General features: G+C 42.9%; 2 protein-coding genes across 5 annotated transcripts in view; one reads left to right on the top strand and one right to left on the bottom strand.

Moving 5' to 3' along the window:
- The window catches only part of PHYHIPL (phytanoyl-CoA 2-hydroxylase interacting protein like), a 70,288-nt gene extending 61,547 nt beyond the window's left edge, over nucleotides 1-8,741 (top strand). For both annotated transcript variants that reach the window (XM_014052017.2, XM_014052018.2), the window contains exons 3-5: nucleotides 2,209-2,383; nucleotides 5,544-5,661; nucleotides 7,147-8,741. In XM_014052017.2, coding sequence (XP_013907492.2) covers nucleotides 2,209-2,383; nucleotides 5,544-5,661; nucleotides 7,147-7,681 — 828 coding nt within the window. In that variant the 3' untranslated portion in view covers nucleotides 7,682-8,741. The remainder of the gene's footprint in view (nucleotides 1-2,208; nucleotides 2,384-5,543; nucleotides 5,662-7,146) is intronic.
- FAM13C (family with sequence similarity 13 member C) overlaps nucleotides 6,087-22,483 on the bottom strand; it is a 52,659-nt gene continuing 36,262 nt past the window's right edge. For 2 of the 3 annotated variants that reach the window (XM_087702268.1, XM_087702270.1), the window contains 4 exons: nucleotides 19,746-19,841; nucleotides 18,826-19,004; nucleotides 17,637-17,738; nucleotides 14,377-14,534 (listed from right to left, as the gene is read on the bottom strand). In XM_087702268.1, coding sequence (XP_087558394.1) covers nucleotides 14,411-14,534; nucleotides 17,637-17,738; nucleotides 18,826-19,004; nucleotides 19,746-19,841 — 501 coding nt within the window. In that variant the 3' untranslated portion in view covers nucleotides 14,377-14,410. Of the gene's footprint in view, nucleotides 6,471-14,376; nucleotides 14,535-17,636; nucleotides 17,739-18,825; nucleotides 19,005-19,745; nucleotides 19,842-22,483 lie in introns of those variants that run through there. The other variant, XM_087702267.1, reaches the window with a different exon arrangement.

Raw genomic sequence — 22,483 nt, 5'->3', positions numbered from 1 at the left:
AGGTGGAAACTTAAAAGTTGACCTTCTCTGCTGAAGAGGCTACATTTTGCCCTTCTGGAGAAGGGTTGGATGCTGTCTCATTTTGCTCCCAATTAGACCAGCAAAACAAACCAGGAAGGTTCACTGAATCCTGATCTATGTAACATTACTTACAAGCCAGGCTCCATCACCTGTAGATGTTTTAATAAATGGCTATTCTTGTTTATTTTAATTATTCTTGTATTTCTCACTTATAATTTATGTATGCAATATTACTCTAACCAGATAAGAAAAGAAACTAAAAAAGGATGGCCTTTATTCTATTGAGGGGACATTCAGATTATCTTTTATTCTTCATTTATGATACTGTTCATTTATGATACATCATTCGAGGGGAAAGTAACGCCGGCTGTATATTTTATTAATTGCAGTATTTCCTGTATAATATTTCATTGGTTGTATTCTACATAATGTTTTAAGGCTGGTGTGAAGGCTCACTTTTCCATTGATATGTTATCCTGTATTTACCCTGATTTTCCTTAATCTGTTTAGGATTACCAGACTGTTGGCCTGCCATAAATAGCCTATAAGGAGCTTTCTTTATAATAGATGGTAAATGGCACGCTTGAAAGAACTATCTTACAATATGAAAAGCTTTAGAAATCTGGTCAAATATAAGAAAAACTCTGATAATCTCCTCTTACAGAAGCCCACCAACCAAATAGTAAACCAGTAATACTTAAGAAACTCATTGCCTATGAATTGTGGAATTGCTATAATACTTGCTATCTTATTCCATCTCTTCTGTCTATTGAGACATCTTTCTCAAGAAAACGTAGGGATATCTTAGTTTTATAACCTTCTAAATACTACAGGTATATTTAGACTGGGCTGCAGTAATTCAAATTGCCAGAAGATGGCAATACATCAGGATTAGACTTTGCAATATTACCTTGCTGCCATCTAGTGGACTTCTAGATATTTGCTAATGCCATTCAGTCAATGCAATACCAGCTCTGATAAATAATTCTGCTTCTCCTACAACCATTATGTTACATTTGTTAGCAGGACTAATGCAGGGGTGAAATGCTACCAGTTTGGGTCACTTCACTTGAACCAATAGTAAAAAATGCTTTAAAAAGTAAAAAAAGTTTCAACGATCAGCTGCGCGACAAACAGCTTTGCCTTGCAAACTTTTCTTTACATTTTTAAAGCATTTTTACTACCTATTTGCTGGAACCGGTAGTAAAAAAAAATGCTTTAAAAAGTAAAAAATAAAGTTCCGATGACCAGCTGTGCGACAATCAGCTGTGCCTGATTGTCTGTGAGATTCCTGCTTGTTGCAGGAACTATTTTATGTGAAGTCCAGCTGCTTTTACATTGTGTGTGAGTCAGTTGTGCAGTTTTTGTGTTATTTTATTGTAAAGTGTGACAGCTGGTTTTTGAGTTCTCTGTGACTCTCTGAGGTTCCTGCATGTTGCAAGGGTCATTTTGTGTGAAGCCCAGCTACTTTTACATTGTGGTGTTGACTTGGCCATGCTCACCCCCCCAGTCACATGGCCACAAAGTCATGCCCACCCAATCCCATGACCAAGCCATGACCACCCGGTCATACGACCACCAAGCCACACCCACCCAATCACATAACCTCCAAACCACGCCCACCTGATCACATGATCACCAAGCCACACCCACAAAACTGGTAGGGAAACGTTTTGAATCTCACCACTGAACTAATGTAAGAGAAGCATTCGGGAAATACCAACTTACTTACTTACTTACTTACTTACTTACTTACTTACTTACTTACTTAATTCCTTCCTTCCTTCCTACGTCATGGCCTATCTATCCCCTGAATAATTCTCTTCTATTAGTCAACTAACAAGAGACAATAAAATTTCAAAATATTTGAATTCTAGTAAGAAACTAACCTGATCCACAACCCCCAATCACAGGCATCTGGAGAAAGCCATGTTGAATATCACATGCATCATAATATCACTGTGGAAATAATATGAAGTATATAATTTGACATGCATTGTGTAATTTGCACTGTTTGTGTGGTGGTGTCCTAGCACAGGATGTTGCTTGCCCACTCCACAACTGTTCCCTATGAGAGTGGAGAACACCAAGCTGGGGAAACGAGGCTCAACAGTTGGGGGGCTGACTTATCTTCTGGCACTCTTTCTATCTTCTTACTTTTTCCTCCCTTTTTCCTCCCCCAACTAGGATGTACCTACAAAACTAGTGGCAAAAGCTGTCCCCCTGCCTATGACCGTCCGTGGCCACTGGTTCCTGAGCCCACGGACTGAATACACAGTGGCTGTGCAGACAGCTTCCAAGCAAGTGGATGGAGACTACACGGTTTCAGAATGGAGTGAGATCATTGAATTCTGTACAGCAGGTCAGTCCTCTGCTTGTGAGAACCAGCCTATGGCCTAGAGGTGGGATTCAGCAGGTTCTGATCAGTTCTGGAGAACCGGTAGCAGAAATTTTGAGTAGTTCGGAGAACCTGTAAATACCACCTTGGGCTGGCCCTGCCCCATCTATTCTCCTGAGTCCCCCAGCTGATTGGGAGGGAATGGAGATTTTGCAGTATCCTTCCCCTGGAGTGGGGAGGGAATGGGGATTTTACAGTATCCTTCCCATGGAGTGGGAAGGGAATGGAGATTTTGCAGTATCCTTCCCCTGGAGTGGGGAGGGAATGGAGTTTTTGCAGTATCCTCCCCCTGGAGTGAGGAGGGAATGGGGATTTTGCAGTATCCTTCCCATGGAGTGGGGAGGGAATGGAGTTTTTGCAGTATCCTCCCCCTGGAGTGAGGAGGGAATGGGGATTTTGCAGTATCCTTCCCATGGAGTGGGAAGGGAACAGAGATTTTGCAGTATCCTTCCCCTGCCACGGCCACCAAGCCACACCCACAGAACCGGTAGTTTACAAAAAATGAATTTCACCTCTGGTTAAAACAGCCAGAATTGACTGAAACAGAAATAAGGAGGTAGAGTGAGACCCAGCTAAGTAGGGCTGAGCTGCAGGGTCAGCAGTGGCGAGTGGTAAGTGAAGAGAGCACTGGCCACTATCCCTGCCTCCTTCCTCTGTGAGTGCAGCCGGGAAGAAATCAGCTAGGTGTGGCCTGTTTCTGTAGGTGTGGCCTGTTTTTGTGGGAGAAGGAGGAGAAGGGTGAGCTTCTGCTAAAGACGGCCTTCTCCTCCCTCTCTTCTCCTGATTTCTCCCTAGACGCACTCGTGGAGGAAGGAGGCAGGGATACTAGCCAGCACTCTCTTCACTTACCACTTGCCACCACTGCCCCTGCGGCCCACTGGCTGCAACCCTGCTTATCTGGGTGGCTGGCCAGGAAAGCGGCGAGGGGGCGAGTGCCGGCCATCATCCTTCCTCTATGAGCCGCAGCAGCAGCAGAGAAACAGAGGTTTCTTTTTTGCCAGTCTCCCAGCTGATCTAGTCCCACTTACACATATGCCTTGCATTACGGCAAGCGGTGTGTGTGTGTGTGTGTGTGATGTGCATGCCTTTCGTGGCGTGCCCAACACCTTCAGACTCCCACCAGATCACCCACCAAGTGGCAGAGAAATCTGGCTTCGGCAAAAGGGGAAAAAGCCGTTTGAAAGTAGACCTCTCTGTTGTTCTGCTAAAAAGGCGGGAACCAAGACCAAGAGATAACAGGATGACTAACGATATTCGGTTAACCCCCAGAGCAGTAAGAGGCTGAATTGGGAGCTTTGTGAATTGGCTTGTAGGACATAGAATGCCATGATCATAGGATTTATTGTGCACCGGTTTTAGTTCATAGAATATATATACAAATATAATTGGAAGAGATGTGTGTGAGAGAGAGGGGGAACGGAGAGAGAGAGAGAGAGAAAGAAAGAGAGAAAGGAAGGAAGGAAGGAAGGAAGGAAGGAAGGAAGGAAGGAAGGAAGGAAGGAAGGGGAAGAGATACACACATGAAAGAAAGGAAGGAAGGAATGGAGGGAGAGTGAGAGAAAAAAGAAAGAGAGACAAAGTTAGAAAGCGAGAGAAAGAGGGAGAGAGAGAGAGACAAAAGGAAAGAAAGAAAGAAGAGAGAGAGAGAGAGAGAGAGAGAGAACATGACCACAATTGAGCCCAAACTTTTGCTAAGCAAGAGAGTTATTAACTGAGTTTCACCACATTTTCCAAGTTCGCCATGCCCACCCAGTCACATGACCGGCAAGCCACTCCCACCCTGTCACATGACTGCTGAGCAACTCCCACAAAACAGGCCACACCTACAGAATAGGTTCTAAAAAAATTGAAACCCACCACTGGAATGGAGATTTTGCTGTATCCTTCCCCTGCCATGCCCACAAGCCACACCCACAGAACTGGTAGCAAAAATATTTTGAATCCCACTACTGCTATGGCCCAGAGGCAGCTTGTCAGAAACAAATAGCAGTTAGAAGAAGCAGAAATGGCTGGGTGCAAGAGTGGTCATTTTGGGAGAGGGAACTGAGTACTGAGAAGGTCAGGAGAATCCCCTGGGAGTTGGGTGCTTCAGAAGATTGTGAGGAAGATAAAAAATAGGAGGTCAAAGGAGAAGGGGCACTGGGTTGTTGCAAAGATGAATACAAAAATAAGTGACCAGGATTGAAAAATTGCATTCAGGTGCTTTGCTGCTCTGTAGAGAAGGAATGAGGATAGAGCCACAAAATGGTCAGATGGAGGAAGAGTGAAAGACACAAAAGGAAGACCAAGAAAGTCACACTTGGACAGAGTTGATGAAATAACAGAATAACATAGTTGGAAGAGACCTTGGAGGTCTTCTAATCCAATCCCCTGCTCAAGCAGGGAACCTCTACCATTTCAGACAAATGGATATCCAAACCAGAGAGGGAGGGAGGGAAGGAAGGAAGGAGGGGGGGAGAGAGAGTTGAGAAATTAAGAACAAAAGGTGGGTTATGAATCAGTGTGGGATTCAAAATTTTTACTACCGGTTCTATGGGCATGGCATGGTGGGTGTGGCTTGGTGGGCATGGCAGGGGAAGGATAGTGTAAAATCTCCATTCCCTCCCCACTCCAGGAGAAGGTTACTGCAAAATCCCCATTTCTTCCCGATCAGCTGGGACTCGGGAGGCAGAGAATAGATGAAGGTGGGGGCCAGTCAGAGGTGATATTTACCAGTTCTCCGAACTACTCAAAATTTCCGCTACCAGTTCTCCAGAACTGGTCAGAACCTGCTGAATACCACCTCTGGTATGAATCAAAGTATGGGCACGATAGAAGCGAGGCAATTTGCAACAAGAGGAAGATCTGGAGAAGTATACTAAATAATGTTCCTTTAAGGTTACCTTTTCTTTTTTCCTTTCCTCCTTTCTTTCCTTTTCCTACTATGTCCTACTCTCCTTCTGAACTTGACCTCATGTTGCTTAACCTGAAAGAGACTAACCAATGGTGAAATAGGGATGCACATATGGATAGCTGCGTTTTGCTAGCTTTGGGGTTCTAGGTGATAATATCGTAGCACCATCAATCATCCATATGGAAGCACCGGTGCATTGTCCTCAGTAACAAAAATGTTTTGTATTCACAGATTATTCCAAGGTTCACTTAACACAACTTTTGGAAAAGGCAGAAGTGATTGCAGGCCGTATGCTTAAATTTTCAGTCTTTTATCGGAATCAGCACAAAGAATACTTTGACTACATCAGGTAAGCAAAGGCAAAAAGAGCCAGCTTTTCAGAGATGCCTGACTATAGGAGATGATAAAAGCATGGCTTTTCCCACTGATAAGTGACCAGGAAGTGCTCAACACGTCAGATCTAGGAGCAACCTGCTTCTTATTTAGCAACAGTTCCCTTTAAGTGTTATCATTGATAAGTGAATAGTAGGTTGTACCAGTGGTGGGATTCAAACATTTTTACTGTCGTTTCTGTGGGCTTGGCTTGGTGGGTGTGGCAGTGGAAGGATACTGCAAAATACCCATTCCCTCCCCACCCCATTAACCGGCTTTCAAGCTGTTCTCCTGTGCAGGGCAACAAAAGAAGACCCAACCAATCAGCTGGGACTCGGGAGGAAGCGAATAGGTGGGAGTGGGGCCAGCCAGAGGTGGTATTTGCTGGTTCTCTGAACTACTCAAAATTTCTGCTGCTAGTTCTTGCAGAACTGGTCAGAATTGACTGAATACCACCTCTGGGTTGTACTCTTCAGATTTATTTCCAATATTCTTGAAATCTAAAAAAAGCAAAGCAGTTTTACCAGATACAGCTTTAAAAACAGGAAAGCCAAGTAGCTATGATATAGAAGTCCGATGCTCCGGAAAAATTAACTACGACAAATTGTCTTGGAGTAGCTTCATTGCTGCCCTGGGATGAGCTCATCTGGCACTGGGGGGTGGCTGTGCTGCCATCCGGAAAAGAGTTGCTCTGCTGCACCTCCTTGTGGTCCAAAATGGTTCATCTCAACTTTAAATGATGTTCCTCTCAGCCCTCTGAGAGGTGTAATATCCACGATCTTGGTTCTTAGAATTTTTTTTTTAAAAAAAAACAGACGATGAACCTCATCTAAAGTTTTCTTCACCTCAATGCATGGAAGGGATAGAAGAAGACAAAGTAGAACTAGAACTCATCCTATGGCATTAAATTTTCCCCTTTGCCCTAATGGAACCCTTTGCTTTAGGGACAAACACCTTACTATTTGATGTAGCACAATCTGTAGCCTTCTCTCCAAATCCAGTGACTCTTTGGAAGGGGACAGAAGTAGGTCGACTGAGATGTAGATTGTTGCAACTTTCTAATTGTACTTTCTGTTCTCAAAATACGAGGGCTGCTTTTGGTCTCCCATTCAATATCACACACTACCTAAAATTAGAGACCCTCTCCAATAAGATACATAGCTCCCTGATAAAAGCAGATTTGGTCTCTGCCAACATCTGTATTGTCCAGTTTCTCTGCATAAATGCAAGCAGGATGAGGGTTGAGCAATGGGGGTCTGCATGGTCCCCATGCTCTAATGCAGGGGTCTCCAACCTTGGCAAGATTAAGACTAATGGACTACAACTCTCAGAATTCCTCAGCCAGCTTTGCAAATCAGAATTCTGGGAGTTGAAGTCCACAAGTCTTAAACTTGTCACGGTTGGAGACCCCTGCTTTTAATGCCACTGTAAACCTAACGTGTTCCCCATCCTTTATTTCTAGAGAGCAGCATGGAAGCGTCCTGCAGCCCTCAGTTAAGGATAACAGCGGCAGCCACGGCTCTCCGATCAGCGGGAAGCTGGAGGGGATCTTTTTCAGCTGCCACACTGAATTCAACACCGGAAAGCCCCCCCAAGATTCGCCTTACGGAAGATACAGGTTTGACATTGCAGCCGAGAAACTTTTCAACCCAAACTCAAATTTGTACTTCGGGGACTTCTACTGCATGTACACGGCCTACCACTATGTCATTCTTGTCCTGGCCCCCGTTGGCTCGCTGGGGGACGAGTTCTGCAAGCAGCGCCTGCCCCAGCTGAACTTGCAGGATAACAAATTCCTGACCTGCACCGAAGAAGACGGAGTCATGGTTTACCACCATGCGCAGGATGTCATCTTGGAAGTGATTTACACTGACCCGGTCAGTCTCTCCCTCGGCACAGTGGCAGAAATCACCGGGCACCAACTCATGAGTTTGTCCACTGCCAATGCCAAGAAAGATCCAAGCTGCAAGACATGTAACATCAGTGTGGGACGCTAATTTCCATCTCCACCCTCCTTAGGACCCTCCTCTGTTTGCCTACGCCCTCTCTCCACCCTCCACATCAGACGCATGACAAATGTCCTCCTACCCAGAAGCAAGCCCCCGTCACCCATTTCTTCAACGGTTCCTCTCTGAGCAGAGCTACATGTTCCAGCCAAGCTAGGTCAGCCCCCTAGATGGCATCCAGTGAAGTATCTTTCTCCCCTTCTGCCCTACAGCATTGAAGCCAAGCATGCTGGCCGTTGTACCCACAGCTTATGTGCTTTCCCTGTCCCGGTTGGATGCTGCTGGTGGGGACACGGGATGGGATGGCATCACCGTGCCAGTCAGTGGGTCCCCGTGTCATGGGGGAGAAAGCAAAGGAGCCCCACATGGAGACAGTATTACCTGTGCAGCCGCCCTGTGTAACATGTAGTTCTGCCCTTTGGTATTTCCCATGTTTCCTCCCCTCCTGATCCGCCACTGCTTTCAACTGTTCAAAATCTTGAGGGTATTTTAGTTTTCTTTTCTTTTTTCCCCTAGCAACCATTTATACATCTAAGTGCTGCAATTGGTGTTAATTTGTCCCTCCTCTCTCCATACTGCCAAATGTAACAAATCTATATAAACAAGCTTGAGTAAAATAAAATTTCCTGGCTTCTAAATGGTGTTTAAATATGCATTCATTTTAACCTACTGAACAACTTAACTGGAATATTTCTAAACAGCATGAACAGGTGTAATAATGGCAGCATGATTAACTCTCACAAGCCTAGGAAAAGAGAAATTGTCAGCACTTCCAATGTGTCGTTTGACAGTGTTATTTATGTTATTTATATGAGCTAACAAACAAACGGAAGACCTGTGTTTCATCATAATAGAAAAATATTTTATTTGTACTGTTGTATAAAATATTATACAATCATATAGAATATATAGATGGCATTTTAATAGCAACTGTACACATGTCATGACAGCATTTTCCCTTATCAAAGATGTAGTTTGTAAACTTCAAATACTTGTGTATCTGTTCCTGTTGCTCTGACATGAGTTTTAATTAAAACAGATTTATGAAGGAGACCATTCTGGTTCAGTTATAAATGATGCAGCCAACAACACTAAAACATCTATTGCCATAGAAACAAACAAACATACAAACAAACAAAAAAGTCCACTTAGTTTAGTTATGGGACATGGACCATTCCCAAATCATTAAAAGATTCCTCCCCCCCCCCTACTCTTTTTTTTTCTTTTTTTCTTTTTTAGAAATCATGCTTCAACTTTTACATATAGTGACCTACAGACAAGGTTGGTGGATAATGGAATTCATCCAATGCCTTCCTTGATGACCCTGTAGCAGGAAGAACAGTAGGCCCTGCCCAGCGTTTGCATGAAACTCTGGTTGGAGGGATATCTCCCTGGCCTCCCTCACCATTTCTGATGTTGTGAAATCATTGCCCTCCACACAGGAACATGTCACCTGCTCCTGTCCTCTCCCACATCTCTCTTTGCTTGTGGGACTCCTCCTTCGTCTAGGGCAGCAGAATGATAAGACCAAGGGCTCTGCCTCTCCTTTGCATGTCATCGTTACAAAGAGATGAACCCCGAAGGCTAAAGACAGTACACTTCTCTTCCTGGAGTCTTCTTTGAATCTGCTTGACATTAAACCTGTGTTCCTTGGGATGCCTCCTGATTGTCCACCCCAGTCATGTTCCGTATAGAAGTGATCTATTTTAAGCTGTGAGAATAACTCGCTTATAAAATCTATTCCTTTGTAACCTCAAGTTGGCACGAACCAGCCATGTATATATTATTCTAGACTACAGTAAACCAAATTAGAAAACCCAACCATCCACCATTCGTAACCATGACACTTAAGATTAAATATCTGCATACATCATAATGCAATAAACTATTATCACTATAACAGAGTACCTTGGCGATCATCACATGTGAAATATTAAGATCCTACAAAGTGCATGCTTTCAAACAAGCTTTGGTAATCATAAAAAGCAACATTTTATAGTATTGTGCTACAGAAAAGTGCTACACAAATAAAGATTAGAATGGACCACCAAATAGTTTGTTTCGTTTTGGTGACTTTCAACCAAGTCGTGGAGGTTTCTCTTGAAGAGGATGGGGTAGTTTACAATTCCTTATCCTGAAATGTATTGGCTACTCTTTCCTGTTTAAGGGTTCCTCCCCCACCCACCCACTCCCACCCCGTAAATGCCTAATCTTCCTTCTTAAAAACTGTGTCAAACTGTGCCAAAATTGATTCTCACTACTTAATTTCTGCACTAAAGTTCTGCTTAAACACACCTTTTTAGCCCACAACTTTTTCCTGATTAATTTGCGTCCTTCTGAATTCATCCCTTGTGTTTGGTGGTGCATGGAAAGGTCAAAACAGAAATGCTACAGAGATTAAAATGAGAGAAGTGTTTGGTTTTATCCCCGTTAATCTGATTAAAATGTCTTGGGCTGAGAGTGATCAGAAAGGACAAAGTTGCTACGGTCATCTTTTTTGTCACGTGGGAGCCTCACACAACCTTGCCACTCTTCAACGGACTTTAAACTCCTTTTATTAAGGAGTTTTATTAAACTTTTCCTACTGTCTCAGTATCTGTTGTATGTTCCTTTCCATAGCTGGAAAATCATTCCTTTGGTGAACAGATATTCTTTTCCCATTCACAGATATGAGATAGGAAAACTGCGGTGTGGGCTGCATTTATTTATTTTTTAGCTTCTTAATGCATAAGTACATTATTCTCAGAAGGGAAGGCACGTAACTCTGACCTGTGAAACACTTATATTTTCTACTCCTAAAATAAATAAGCTCCAGATATTTGTATATATCAAGCAGAGTCCCACCAAATCACTTCTCATGTTAACATTTACTTCAGAAATAGTATACAGCTAAACAATTATTTGTGTTGTTTTGCTCTTGTATTCCCTTGGGAAAGTTACTTTATCCAGGAACTCTGGATGTGATCAGTGGGCACATTATCCTGTTGGCTGTGGCAGCCCATGAGCTCACGAGCAAAGCAAGTACCACAACATTAATCAGAAAACACAAACAAATGGACAAACCCAACTGGGAGAAAGAGAAGCATGGAGAAATAAGGTCCAAAATCACAACGAAGGATAATGAAAGTGAGAACAACCATATTAAAGTATCTTCCCACTGAGTGTGGAAAGCCAGCAACTGACATAAACACACGGCAGGATTTAGGCTCTGCAGCCACTGATTGGAAACATACAGCTTGTGAGGGTGAATTTCTCTTGCTGTTGCTTTCAGCCATATTACAATCTAAAGTACTGAAAAACTGACAATACCCGTGTCACAAACCACCCCAAGAAGGAGGGAGCTTCCAACAATAAGACAGTCAATGTTGTTGCATTTTCAAATCTGTTTTCTTGCAAAGCAAGCTCAAAGCATATTTACCCACTAAACCAATTTCAACCATCGCTGGTGAGAGATTTGTTCTAGAAGATGCACGGCAATGTCTAATTTAAAAGAACTTTAAAATAATGGGGCACTAGCACTTTTGTTCTGCTCTTACAAGGCATTCTTGTCTTCATATATGAGTTTCCTCAAAGAATTCTTGCTCAAAGATGGGGAGTTTGGGCAACTGAAGATATCTGGGATAGGGAGGGGACACGTTTATTGAAGACTATATATGACTATCATGTATACCTTTAGTTCACATTGTTTTCTAGTTGATTATAATTAGTTACGGGTACCAAGTCAAACTTTAAGGCACAGGTCTAAATTTCCAAAGATACTCTACAAAAGTATCTTCTCAATATTCTTGGTCTACAACTGTCATAGGCTTTAGGGATGATGGAGTTTAATGCGACCCATCATCAAGATGCAAGAATGGGAAAGATGGTGATAGACAAGTATCACAAGCAAACTTCACCTGAAACTTTGGATTCATATCTAAAATAGCCACACTAACATGCTTAATACAGCGGTTAACTCCTCCACCCTTCACCCTTCCATATCTGGATGACCTTCTCCCAAACTAACATCAAAGGATGGCCCTGAGCCATTAAAAAGTAGCCAATAACTTAATGATTACCAATTATACAGGGAGTAACCTCCATGCCAGCATGCACAATGATAAAACGGAAGAGATTTCTACAGCTGGGGAGGGGATGAACCTTCCAAACTTGCAGGGATTGTTTTAAAAGTCCCACCAACCTTCCTGCTTGTATGGAGCCCTGGCACTTGGAACAGGACGTGGTCACACAGCTGAGCTTAGAGAGACATCATGACCCCAGGCACTTCTTTCCTCTAACAGGCGGCCAAGCTAAGTGCCTGAAGGACCCCATCCCATCGCTAATTCATATTTGTGATCCACAGGATTTAAAATTATGAATTTAGTGTTCCCTGAAGTCCGAAAGGTTGGTGACCCCTGTTCTAAACAACAGGTGAGAATCCACAGTATAGTCCTTCATATGGCATTAGATTCCCTCTGGACTTTTATAGAGTGGATGGGGCTGGTGGAACTTTAACCCCTGCCAGCTTCCCATAGGCAGCTTAAACCCAAAAGAGCATAGGTCCTTCTTGGTTTTGTGGGACAGATGGGGAGGTATGGTTTTTCCCAAATCCTGGCTCTGGGATGGAAGAGAATTAGTCAGCACACCTACATGCCCACTTAAACTCACACACAAATGCAAATGTATTTTTAGACACCCATAAACCCCCAAGTCATCATGAAGGCTGGATAAACTAGTATTTTTGTTTCAGCAGAGTGGTTCCTATGATAAAGCTCAGACCAATTTTATAAAGTCAGAAAGCAGAGTTGAAGTGTCCAAGAGAGAAATTGGTCCACTTGACACTGCATTTTCCCTATGAGTCCATGTTTGTACACTCTTAGTAGACATCACAATGCAAACCAAAGAGAACTCTATCACTCAGTTAAAGGTAGTTGTACACTTCGTGCAAAATCAGGAAACTAGGCCAATCTCGTTAGCTGCCTGCAGAGTCAATAGTTCAGAAGATAACCTGTTCCTTCAGTAAGAAAGAGTACAAGAACCCATCCAGCTATTTTCCAAATGATGCCCTCCCTGTCTGAATAAAACATTCCCCTTCTCAGGGCTTCTCCATCACTTCCACAGCCTCCATCACTTCAGCCACAGGACTGAACATTCTACGTGTCTTTGCAGCATCCAGAACCTTTCCCAGAGTACATGAGTGGCAGAGCAGAACAAGGCCACTTTGGGAAGGAGACATCTCTTGAACATCAATTGACCCAAGGTTTAACTAAAATATATGCCTCTGCAAGACAGGGGAAATGCATACAGATGACTTTCCAATTGCTGGGCTTCTCAATACAACCCATCAAAAAGCTTTATGTCCTAATCCACCCAATCCCTATTTAAGAAAAGCAGAAGTGGTAAAAACACAGAACGCAGATATGCTGATGTCCATAACAGAGAGGGAAATTGCAGTATAAACACTTCAGCTGGATAAACGCAAAACTGATCCAGCTTTGGCAGCAACTTCGCACCCTAAATTCTCTCTACAGCAAGCTGAAATCTGCAAACAACTGCATTTTCCCCCAAAAAATTCCTTCAATGTGCACAGAACAACAGTTCACCCACCCTTTTAAAAATTATTGCATAATTTAGTCCTGGGGACTGAGAACTGGTCTCATAGCCCAAATGCTCCCTACTGGCCCTTGAACATTTTTGTAAGAATTATTGTGAGAATTTCACTAAGCATTGCTCATGTCTTTGCATCAAAAGCACCAAATGCTGCCTTCTTGTTTACCGGAAAGAGAAAGGAAGATGGAAAAAGATGAAGATTCTCAACAGCTGAACTCTGTACTTTAGCACCATGTATTCTGATTTGCAATTGCAATTTGGGTGACTAACCCATGTTACATTATTCATCACATCCTGATGAGTAGGACATCGTGACAGCTTTCATCAGATGTCAATGCTTGGTGTCGCTCCTTGTGTGGAATTATAGCATTCTTGCCAAAAAGTGGTGAGAGGCAGGCAGTGGGTGATACCAAGATTCCTGAATTGGCCCTTTCACAAGATTACTGAATCTTGGAAAATCTCCCTGAATCTACGAATCTCGTGAGATTGCAATGCCGGAAGGGCAAACAACTCACAAGAGACTTGTCATTTTGTGGTTCTTGGTAAGATTGCTGGAATATCTCAGGCATAGGGGAGATTGTGCAATTAGTTTTGAAGGGTTAATTGAACTTGGATTTCATAATTATGAGGTTTTGCCCTTCTAGAATTCATAATTTTGGACATACCAACAAAGCTCAACTGTATACAACACATGGGCTTCCCTCTGGGAAACCCGGATCAAAGAAACAGCTCATCTTCCTTACTCCTTTTCCCTTCCAATGTTTTGAGAATTGTTGTTCAAATGATGGTGGCCAGATAGTTTGGAAATCAAGTATCCAAAATACATTCCAGCAGAGCTTTCAGAGACCCAAGAGCTTCCCAAGCCACCTTCTTGAAATTGCATAGGGCTTCCCTTTAGCTCAGCAGCAGGCAAATGTCCAGGTGAAAACAGACTCTGGAAATAGGAGAGAATTCACAGGAAAGAGCCTGTCCTCCATCCAGTCACTCCTTTTTGGGGCAGTCTCATGCCTGCTCCGTGACCTTTCTGCTGTGCTCACCTGAGCATTATCACCTTAAGGAAGCGCAAAAGCAAATCACTGGGCAGAAAGAGCCAGGCATTCTCTTTCCTCACATCAGGAAGTTTTACTGGCTTCAGATGGTTTTGGGGACATCGTGTTTGCTGATGAGAACCTCCAGGAGGCGGAGTTTGGCCTTGATGTGCTTGTACTGCAAATATTCCTCTGAAACGGAGATCCGGTCTTCCTTCTGCGGAATCCTGAAAAACAAGAAAATGGGCATTCAGACCTCAGCAAGAAAGAAAGCATCAAGAATTCACAATGTCCCTCCGACCAGGAGACCAATCATGCATTGCTTTAGCCAGAGGAGTCGAGAGAGGGCAGGGGAGTGAACAAAATCTGAATTACAACCAAGGAAATATCTGCCACCCCTCCAATCCCAGGAGATTTAGATGTTTATTTGCAAAAATTGGTCTCAAGATTAACAGTAACAGAGTTGGAAGGGACCTTCAAGGTCATCTTGTCCAACCCTCTGCTCACGCAGGAGACCTATACTAGGGATTCGAACTGCCGACCTTTCTGATCAACAAGCTCAGCGTCTTAGCCAAAAGGCTATAGATATCCTGTGAGGCAGACAGTTCCACTTTCTCTTCTGGGGCTTTTCTTTAGGGCTGTCTTAACACTTGGGCTGATGGGCACTTGCCCATGGGCCCCACGAGCATAAGGGCCCCATACTGATCTGTGTCTGTTAACCCTTCAATGCACCTTGTATCATATAAATACAGCAACATATGTATTACATTTTACTGCTTTTAAATTAATACTAATATATGTATATGCAAATACATGTTTAATTTTATTGACCATTCGTATTTTTATTTCTGTGAGTAGTTGTTGTAGGGGCTCTAGTAAACTGCTTTGCTCGGGGGCCCATAATGCTGTTATAGATGGCCCTGACCTGAATGGCAGCGAGTATACATTGCTAATAAAAACTGCAAATCATCACAAGGGATGGGTTGAGGGTTAGCTAGACCCACAAGTGGACAATTCCTGGCCAAGCCTCTATTTCCTGCTCTCCTCAAGGGGGAGGGGTGAATTATCAGCTTCAGAAAAGGGAGGGGGGAAAGAAGTAACGGAAGCCATCATTGCCCCGATAATATCCTCAAAGCTCACAATTCTTGTGAATTTCTCCCCCACCAGAGATGATGGTGGAAAAATAAGTTATGTCTCTAAGAACTGATGTTAAGCATGGTGCGCCCAGTGAAAATGATTTCTTTGGGGGTGAGTCAACAGAGTCACCCACACTTTGCAAAAGAGCTACCTCTTCTAGTTATAAATGGCATGAACCCACTTGATATGATCCTTTCTAGCAGAGGTGGGTTCCTACAGGTACGGTACAGACTGGCCGGATAGGTAGTAACGCTGGTGGACATGTGACCATACCAGTTCTATCCCCCACACTGCCATCTTTATTTTCTGTTCTGCACATGCGCAGAACAACCTTCATTGAAAAAATGTCATTTCCCCCCTTTTTTAATGATGTGCACATGTCAGTCCCAGAGAAGTGCCAGAGATTTGGTCATTTTTTGCAAAAAAACAGTGGTGTTTTTCCCTTCCCCCAGCCCTGCTGAAGCCTGCAGAGTGTTCCTGGGGGGCGGTGGAGGACAAAACCTTTTTTTCTTACTGGGTAGTTTGCAGGCTCTCCCTTAGTTCCAGCAAGGTTGGAGTCTCCCTCCCTGTCAAAACTTTTTGCCACCGTTTCCATGGGCATGGCTTGGTGAGGGGGAGGGTCATGTGACTGAGTGAGTGTGAGCGACATCAAGTTGACCACACCTACTCAGTCACATGCCTCCCCATTTAGCCATGCCCACCAAACCAGTAGTAAAAAAAATTGAAACCCACCCCTGCTTTCTAGGTACTATATTTGGGAAGGGGATCCTTTCTTATTTATGCCCCCAATTTTCAAAGCCCATTTGTCAAGCACACATGCATGTTGCTTATTGCTGCAAAGTTAAGGAGGAGTCAAGACTGCCTCTTCTATTAGATCTTTTGAGTTGGTGGTTGATGATATCATATTATTTATGTATTTCAACCATTTTCTATTATTTTTTCCTACCTGAGGCCCCTGCAGGTCAAAAAGTAGGGTAGAACTTGAAACAAATGAGTTGGTTTCAAAGCTCTTTTCATCTAGCTTCTTTTCAGAAGATTGCCGAAGTTGTAAGTGACATGCAAATAATCCTGCAGAATGGCAATCTCCAAAGTCTGCATTGTGACCTCAGTGCTCTCCTACCAGTTGCTCATGTGCTCTGAGGATAAAAATGTCTGGACTGGAAGTACCATTCTTCCTATTTCACACATTTGCAGATGGCTACTTTCTGCCATTGTACTGTTCAGGAATCAAAATGGCTGGAATCGAAAGGTGCAATCCAGGGATGGGTTTCAACAATTTTTACTAATGGTTCGGTGGGCGTGGCTAAATGGGGGGCATGTGACTGAGTGGGCATGGCCAACTTGATGTCACTCATGCACACTCAGTCACATGACCCTCCCCCTCACCAAGCCATGCCCACGGAAACGGTGGCAAAAAGTTTTGACAGGGGTGTGGGGCTCCAGCCTCACCGGAGCTAAGGGAGCATCTGGAAACTACCTAGAAAGAAAAAAAGTTTTGATCCTCCCCAGCCCCCAGAAACACTCTGCAGGCATCAGCAGGGATAGGGGGGAAAGGGAAAAATGCCCCTGTTTTTTTGTGAAAAATGGGTGGAAAATGGCAAAAATTGAAAAAATATAATCCCCCCCCCTTTTTTAATGGTGTGTGCATGTCAGTCCCAGAGAGGTCCCAGAGATGGGCCATTTGTCACAAAAAGTGTGGCATTTTCCTGTTCCCCCAGCCCTGCTGAAGCCTGCAGAGTGCTTCTGGAGGCTGGGGGAAGGGAAAAACACCTCCATTTTTGCAACAAATGGCATGGGACTGGCATGTGCACACCATTAAAAAAAGGGGGCAAAATTACATTTTTTCAATGAAGATTGTTCTGCGCATGTGCAGAACAAAAAATAAAGATGGCACCGCCGAGGATAGAACCGGTACGGTCACATGTCCACCGGAGTTACTACCTATATGGCTGAACCAAACTGTACTGTAGGAACCCATCTCTGGTGCAATCTACCCCAGTTTCAATGAAGAAAACATTAATACCTTTCTCGGTTATCGCAAGCCTGGAAAATACTAACAAGCCAATGCAGTGATTCTTCCAACCCATTGCAAACTTCCTGTGGTGAATCGTTATTTGGGGGAGGATTACAGCGGCTTAAATCAGGATCTGCCCATCCGTGATTCAGATTCAACATGCACGCAGCTGTCTCACCTTCCTGTTTGTCTAAAGAACTCTTCCTCAAATTCCCGTAGTACTTTCCTTATCCTTTTCTTGTCAGCTCTAGTTTCTCTGAGATGATCCAGAAGGACAGGCCTGCAAAAGAAGAACTGGAATTTTAAGATCTGAAGGATTGGGAAACTCCTAAGGGGATGGATGGTTGAGCAAATCAGGGTCCCAAACAAGCAATGTTGCATGATCGGCTGCCCCTGGAGACGCTCCTTGAGATGGATGCACCCAACTGCTTCTTAGAAAAGATTGCCTATCTAGTTCCTAGTGAGTTCAAAACTGTGTAAAAAATGAGTTGTGTATTTATGATTACTTGGTAGGAGGAGGAGATGAGTTCAGAGGCATACAAAACCTTTGCCAGACCTATCCTTGAATGCTGTTCACCTGCCTGGAACCCACACTGCATTTCGGACAATAAAACATTACAGAAGGATCAGAGGTATTTTACAAGAAGAGTACTCAACTCCTCAACTGCTCATACCACCAGGCTTGAAATTTTAGGTCTGGATAATCTTGAACTACGCCATCTACATTCCAATCTGAGCTTAGTGCACAAGATAATCTGCCCCAATGTCCTGTCCTACCTGTTAATGGCTACTTTTACTTCAACTGCAATAAGACAAGAACTATCAATAGATACAAACTAAATGTAATCCATTCTAATCTTGACTGCAGGAAAAACGATTTCAGCAATAGAGTAGTAAATGTCTGGAACCCCTTACCTGATCCTGTTGTTAGTTCCTCTAACACCCATTCCTTTGACCTTCAGCTGTCTACCTTGGACCTTACACATTTCTTAAGAGGTCTTTAAGGCGGCATGCATAAGTGCATCAGCGTGCCCAGCATCCCTCTCCTACTGTCCCCATTTATATGTACTCTTTTTATGTGTTTATGGCTATGTTTTGCTTATTTATATCCATTTATTTTCATGCGTTTTCATACTTGTTTCCTTGTACTTGTTGACAAATTAAAAATAAATAAATAAAATTTACACCAATTGTGCAGATTTGTATTGTGCCCTAATGATCACTCTGAACACAATCAACAAAGTGAATGATGGCACTTCTTTTCACTATTCTTTCCTATCATTTAATACGCTTGATTGATAAACAAACAAAATCCCCGATGCCAACCGGTGCATTGTCATTTCAACAAGGGGGAAGTTGACACTCACATGGTGGCCTCATGTAAATTGGACATGAGGGCTGGCTGTTTCATCATTTTCTTTTCACCCCGAGGTGAAACTAAGGCGGGTTCATTCTCCTCATCCGAGTGATCCATCTGTGCCTGAAGAGGCCCGTAGAGGTACCTAGTGGAACTACTCTGAGGTTCTTCATCAGAATCTTCCTCCTCCTGCTTGGAACAGGGAACAAGAGTTATCAGGGTCCCTCACTCCCTACCCACCCATCGTTCATATGAAGGAGACTAGAACATTCATTCCAGAGGGTAAAAATTATATGAATAAACAGACTGGCTTGGTTTCTATTCAAGTATTAGAAATGTTGGTTGCCTAAGGCTTTCCTTGTGTTAGAAGCTGCAGGCATTTCTGAAAAGTCTTAGTCCTCATTATTAGAAGTGTAAATAAATCACACTTTAGCACCGTGTCTAACACTTTCTGAGATATATGTTTGTTGTTCTCAGAGACTAATTATCCTTAATGGATGTCCCAAAGATGCTTTTCCAAAGGGAAATGGACTTTCTTGGGGTTCTTTTTCCTTGAAAACCCAAGAAATTTCTTCAGTTCTGACTGTCTTTAATGAAATTCTTTCAGAAGAAAGAATAACTGAGCAATGGGCTTTCTCCATGCAAGTAACCACAATTATATCTACACCCCAGCGGTCACCAACAGCATGCACTATCCATAACGGTTAAGAATTGGGCAGAGATTACTTTGATACTACAAACCAGTGATCCCAATCCAGCCTTATTTGAAAGTATGTCCAAGTAAGTTCCCTGGATTTTATTTCCTGAAGAATAAATGTAGTGACGAGACCCTTATGCATAAAACAAAAGCTAACACACAACCTGAAGAGAGCCTACAAGAAACATCATCTGATGTGGTGCATTTCTTCACACAATCCTCACGAGACTTACAATAGTTGTAATCAAAGAAGGTGCTGATAGAAGCTGCTTTATAATTCTGTATCTTTCATAAAGAGGCTTCATCAAACTCCTGTCTTGCTGGTTAACCTAGAAAGAAAAAGTAAGGTTGGCTCTGAAGAAACACCTGAAATGTCTTCTTAAAAGTCACAATCTGTCAATGGAAGTCTTTATGTCAGGGGTGTCCAAACTTGGGAACTTTAAGATTTGTCGACTTCAACTCCCAGAATTCCCCAGCCAGCCATGTCGAGTCGAAGTCCACAAGTCTTAAAGTTCCCAAGTTTGGACACCCCTGCTCTATGTGGATTTTTAAATTCCAACATGAGGAATGTGAGGCACAAAACACAGTCATACTTCTGTGCTGACGGGATATCGTTTGTCCTAATTTTAATATTGTTCTACACTTTGATAAAATAAACAGTTTATCAGAACTGACTCTATATTTCCCTTGCACACAATGATTTTTTTCCCTCCAAGAATTTAAAAAGATAAGACATAAGTTTGTGATTTGTAGTACCTTGTGTTAGAGAAGCATCACTTCCAATCAGAAGTTGGACTGCTGCTTCACCATTCCTTAGCAGCAAACGGGCATACTGTAATTCACTTTCCCTGCCTAATCTTTGCCTCTGGCAACTGCAAAAAAAAATTTATAACCAAATGTTGGTTGTGCCACGTTAAGACTGGCAGATCTTGGTCATTCCGGGCAAATCCCTTGCTGTCCATACTCTGCAATCTTAGGACATGATCCTGTACCACTTCAACATTTCAGGGGAGAATCAAAGAAGTATTATTACAAGGGCGGAGCCTCCAGTAAGATGAATGATATATTGATGCCAGCTTGATTTAGTTCATGGCAGCTCCTCAAAACTGTTGGAAGAGGTTTCCAGAAAAGTCCTCCTCTCTGACAAAAATTGCATACTCAGAGTACCAGCTGGCTGTTCTAGGCAGAAAAAAATGGGCTTGGAATTGAGGTGAGTGGGCAGATCTCTGCCTCAAAAAAGGGTTCAAACTGAATGCTCCACAAGACATTTAATATCCCTAACAAATGTGCTAATCATATGCTAGCTATGCACAAAATCTTTCACATTTCTAAATGTTCAGCACAGTTCTTAACTGAAAGGTGTATCACAGATTATAAAACATATTTTGCAGGGAAATATACAAACATTGGGAGAAAATTCAGTAAGAGTATATTTAAATATTCAGATGCATTTTTGTATTTGAAAACATATGCATATTAATGTACAAATGAACTTATCAGTAAACATACACCAAAGGGACACAGACCCAAACCAGACTGGCATGTCCTTCTCAACTATCAACTGTCAACTATAATCCATCTTCCGTGGAGAACATACAACATATGCATTGAGAGTTGTTGCACTAAGACACACAAGCCCAAGTATTGATAGAGGAACAAGCTGTGCTAGAGAACCCATAAAAGGTCAAAATGGTATTGCAGAAGAACATAGTCCATAAGTTCAGATCCAGTAGACAAGAAACAGATAAGAGGAAGAGTTAAGCTACTTTAATAAAGGATGGGGGGAAACCATGTAAGCCTTTGGCCTGTAGGTGAGACACAGTCCAGAGCAGCCTTTATGTGGTTTGCAACGGGTGAAAAAGTATGTCAAATTCACCAAAATTTCTCCAATTGCTTTTCTATTTTTGCTAATTGCACAATGGTTTGGATGTAAGCTCCAAAAGCTGCTTCAAGGAACAAGAGGCCTTGAAGCAGCATCTGCCTGCAACATCTCAAAGCCCTTCTAGTTTGCTTGGTGGGAAGAGAAGCATCTTTCTAGACCAACAACTATATGAGGACTTAGGTATGGATGGAAGGATGTGGGTGGAAGGGGAAGATGGGAATCGTGGTGAATGTATGTCTTGATGGTGAAAAAGAGACAACTGTTTCAGACTGGGTTGTTCTGTCTCTTCACATCAAGTGGCAGTTTCTACTTGACCTTTGCTGACCTTGAAAGATAAGGTGACTGGTTAGGACTTGGACGGAGACCACCAGGAAACCCCAGATTATTGACTAAAGGAGGAAAAATTCCAGAACGTGGCAATGGCTAAGCACTTAGATATGACATCCAATGAAAGCTCAGGCTGGCTTTAATTTGTTAAATTAATTAATTAATTTAAGTGTTTTCTAGCCCTTTAATCTGGCCTATTGCTTGATGTGTTTGGTACCCCTGATTAGTGTGATGGGATATATGTATCAACTGCACAAACCAGTTGGGGGGGGATGTACTGATATGCAATGGTCCTGTACTTGTGAAACACAAGGTGCGTCTTCATGAATGTGATGAGATTGAGCAGAATAAAACACTCTTGTGTTTTGGGATCAAGGAAGGGTGCCTTCCCTGTTGCTGTGCCCCTCCCACTCTGGACTAGCACCCCCCTCAAGATCCATATGGCTTTCATGAATTTCAGAAAGTGTCCCACAGTCACCTGGGGCTGGATAGCTTCTAAATTGTGAGAGATGGATATAGGAAATAATTAAATGAGAAGGCGGGGATAGATAGATGATTGACAGATGATAGAGATGATAGATCAGTGTTTCTCAACCTTGGCAACTTGAAGATGCCTGGACTTCAACTCCCAGAATTCCCCAGCCAGCATTCGCATCTTCAAGTTGCCAAGGTTGAGAAACACTGTGATAGATAGACAACAGGGAGAATAATATATGATAGATAGAAGATAGAGGTAGAGACAGTTATGATAGAACTAGATAT

This window comes from Thamnophis sirtalis, unplaced genomic scaffold, assembly GCF_051295495.1.
Source record: "Thamnophis sirtalis isolate CommonGarterSnake01/CBP01778 unplaced genomic scaffold, rThaSir2_p1.2 scaffold_15, whole genome shotgun sequence".
Taxonomy (NCBI): Eukaryota; Metazoa; Chordata; class Lepidosauria; order Squamata; family Natricidae; genus Thamnophis; species Thamnophis sirtalis.
Note: the sequence above shows the minus strand (reverse complement) of the source record. Positions and strands in the feature narration are given on the sequence as shown.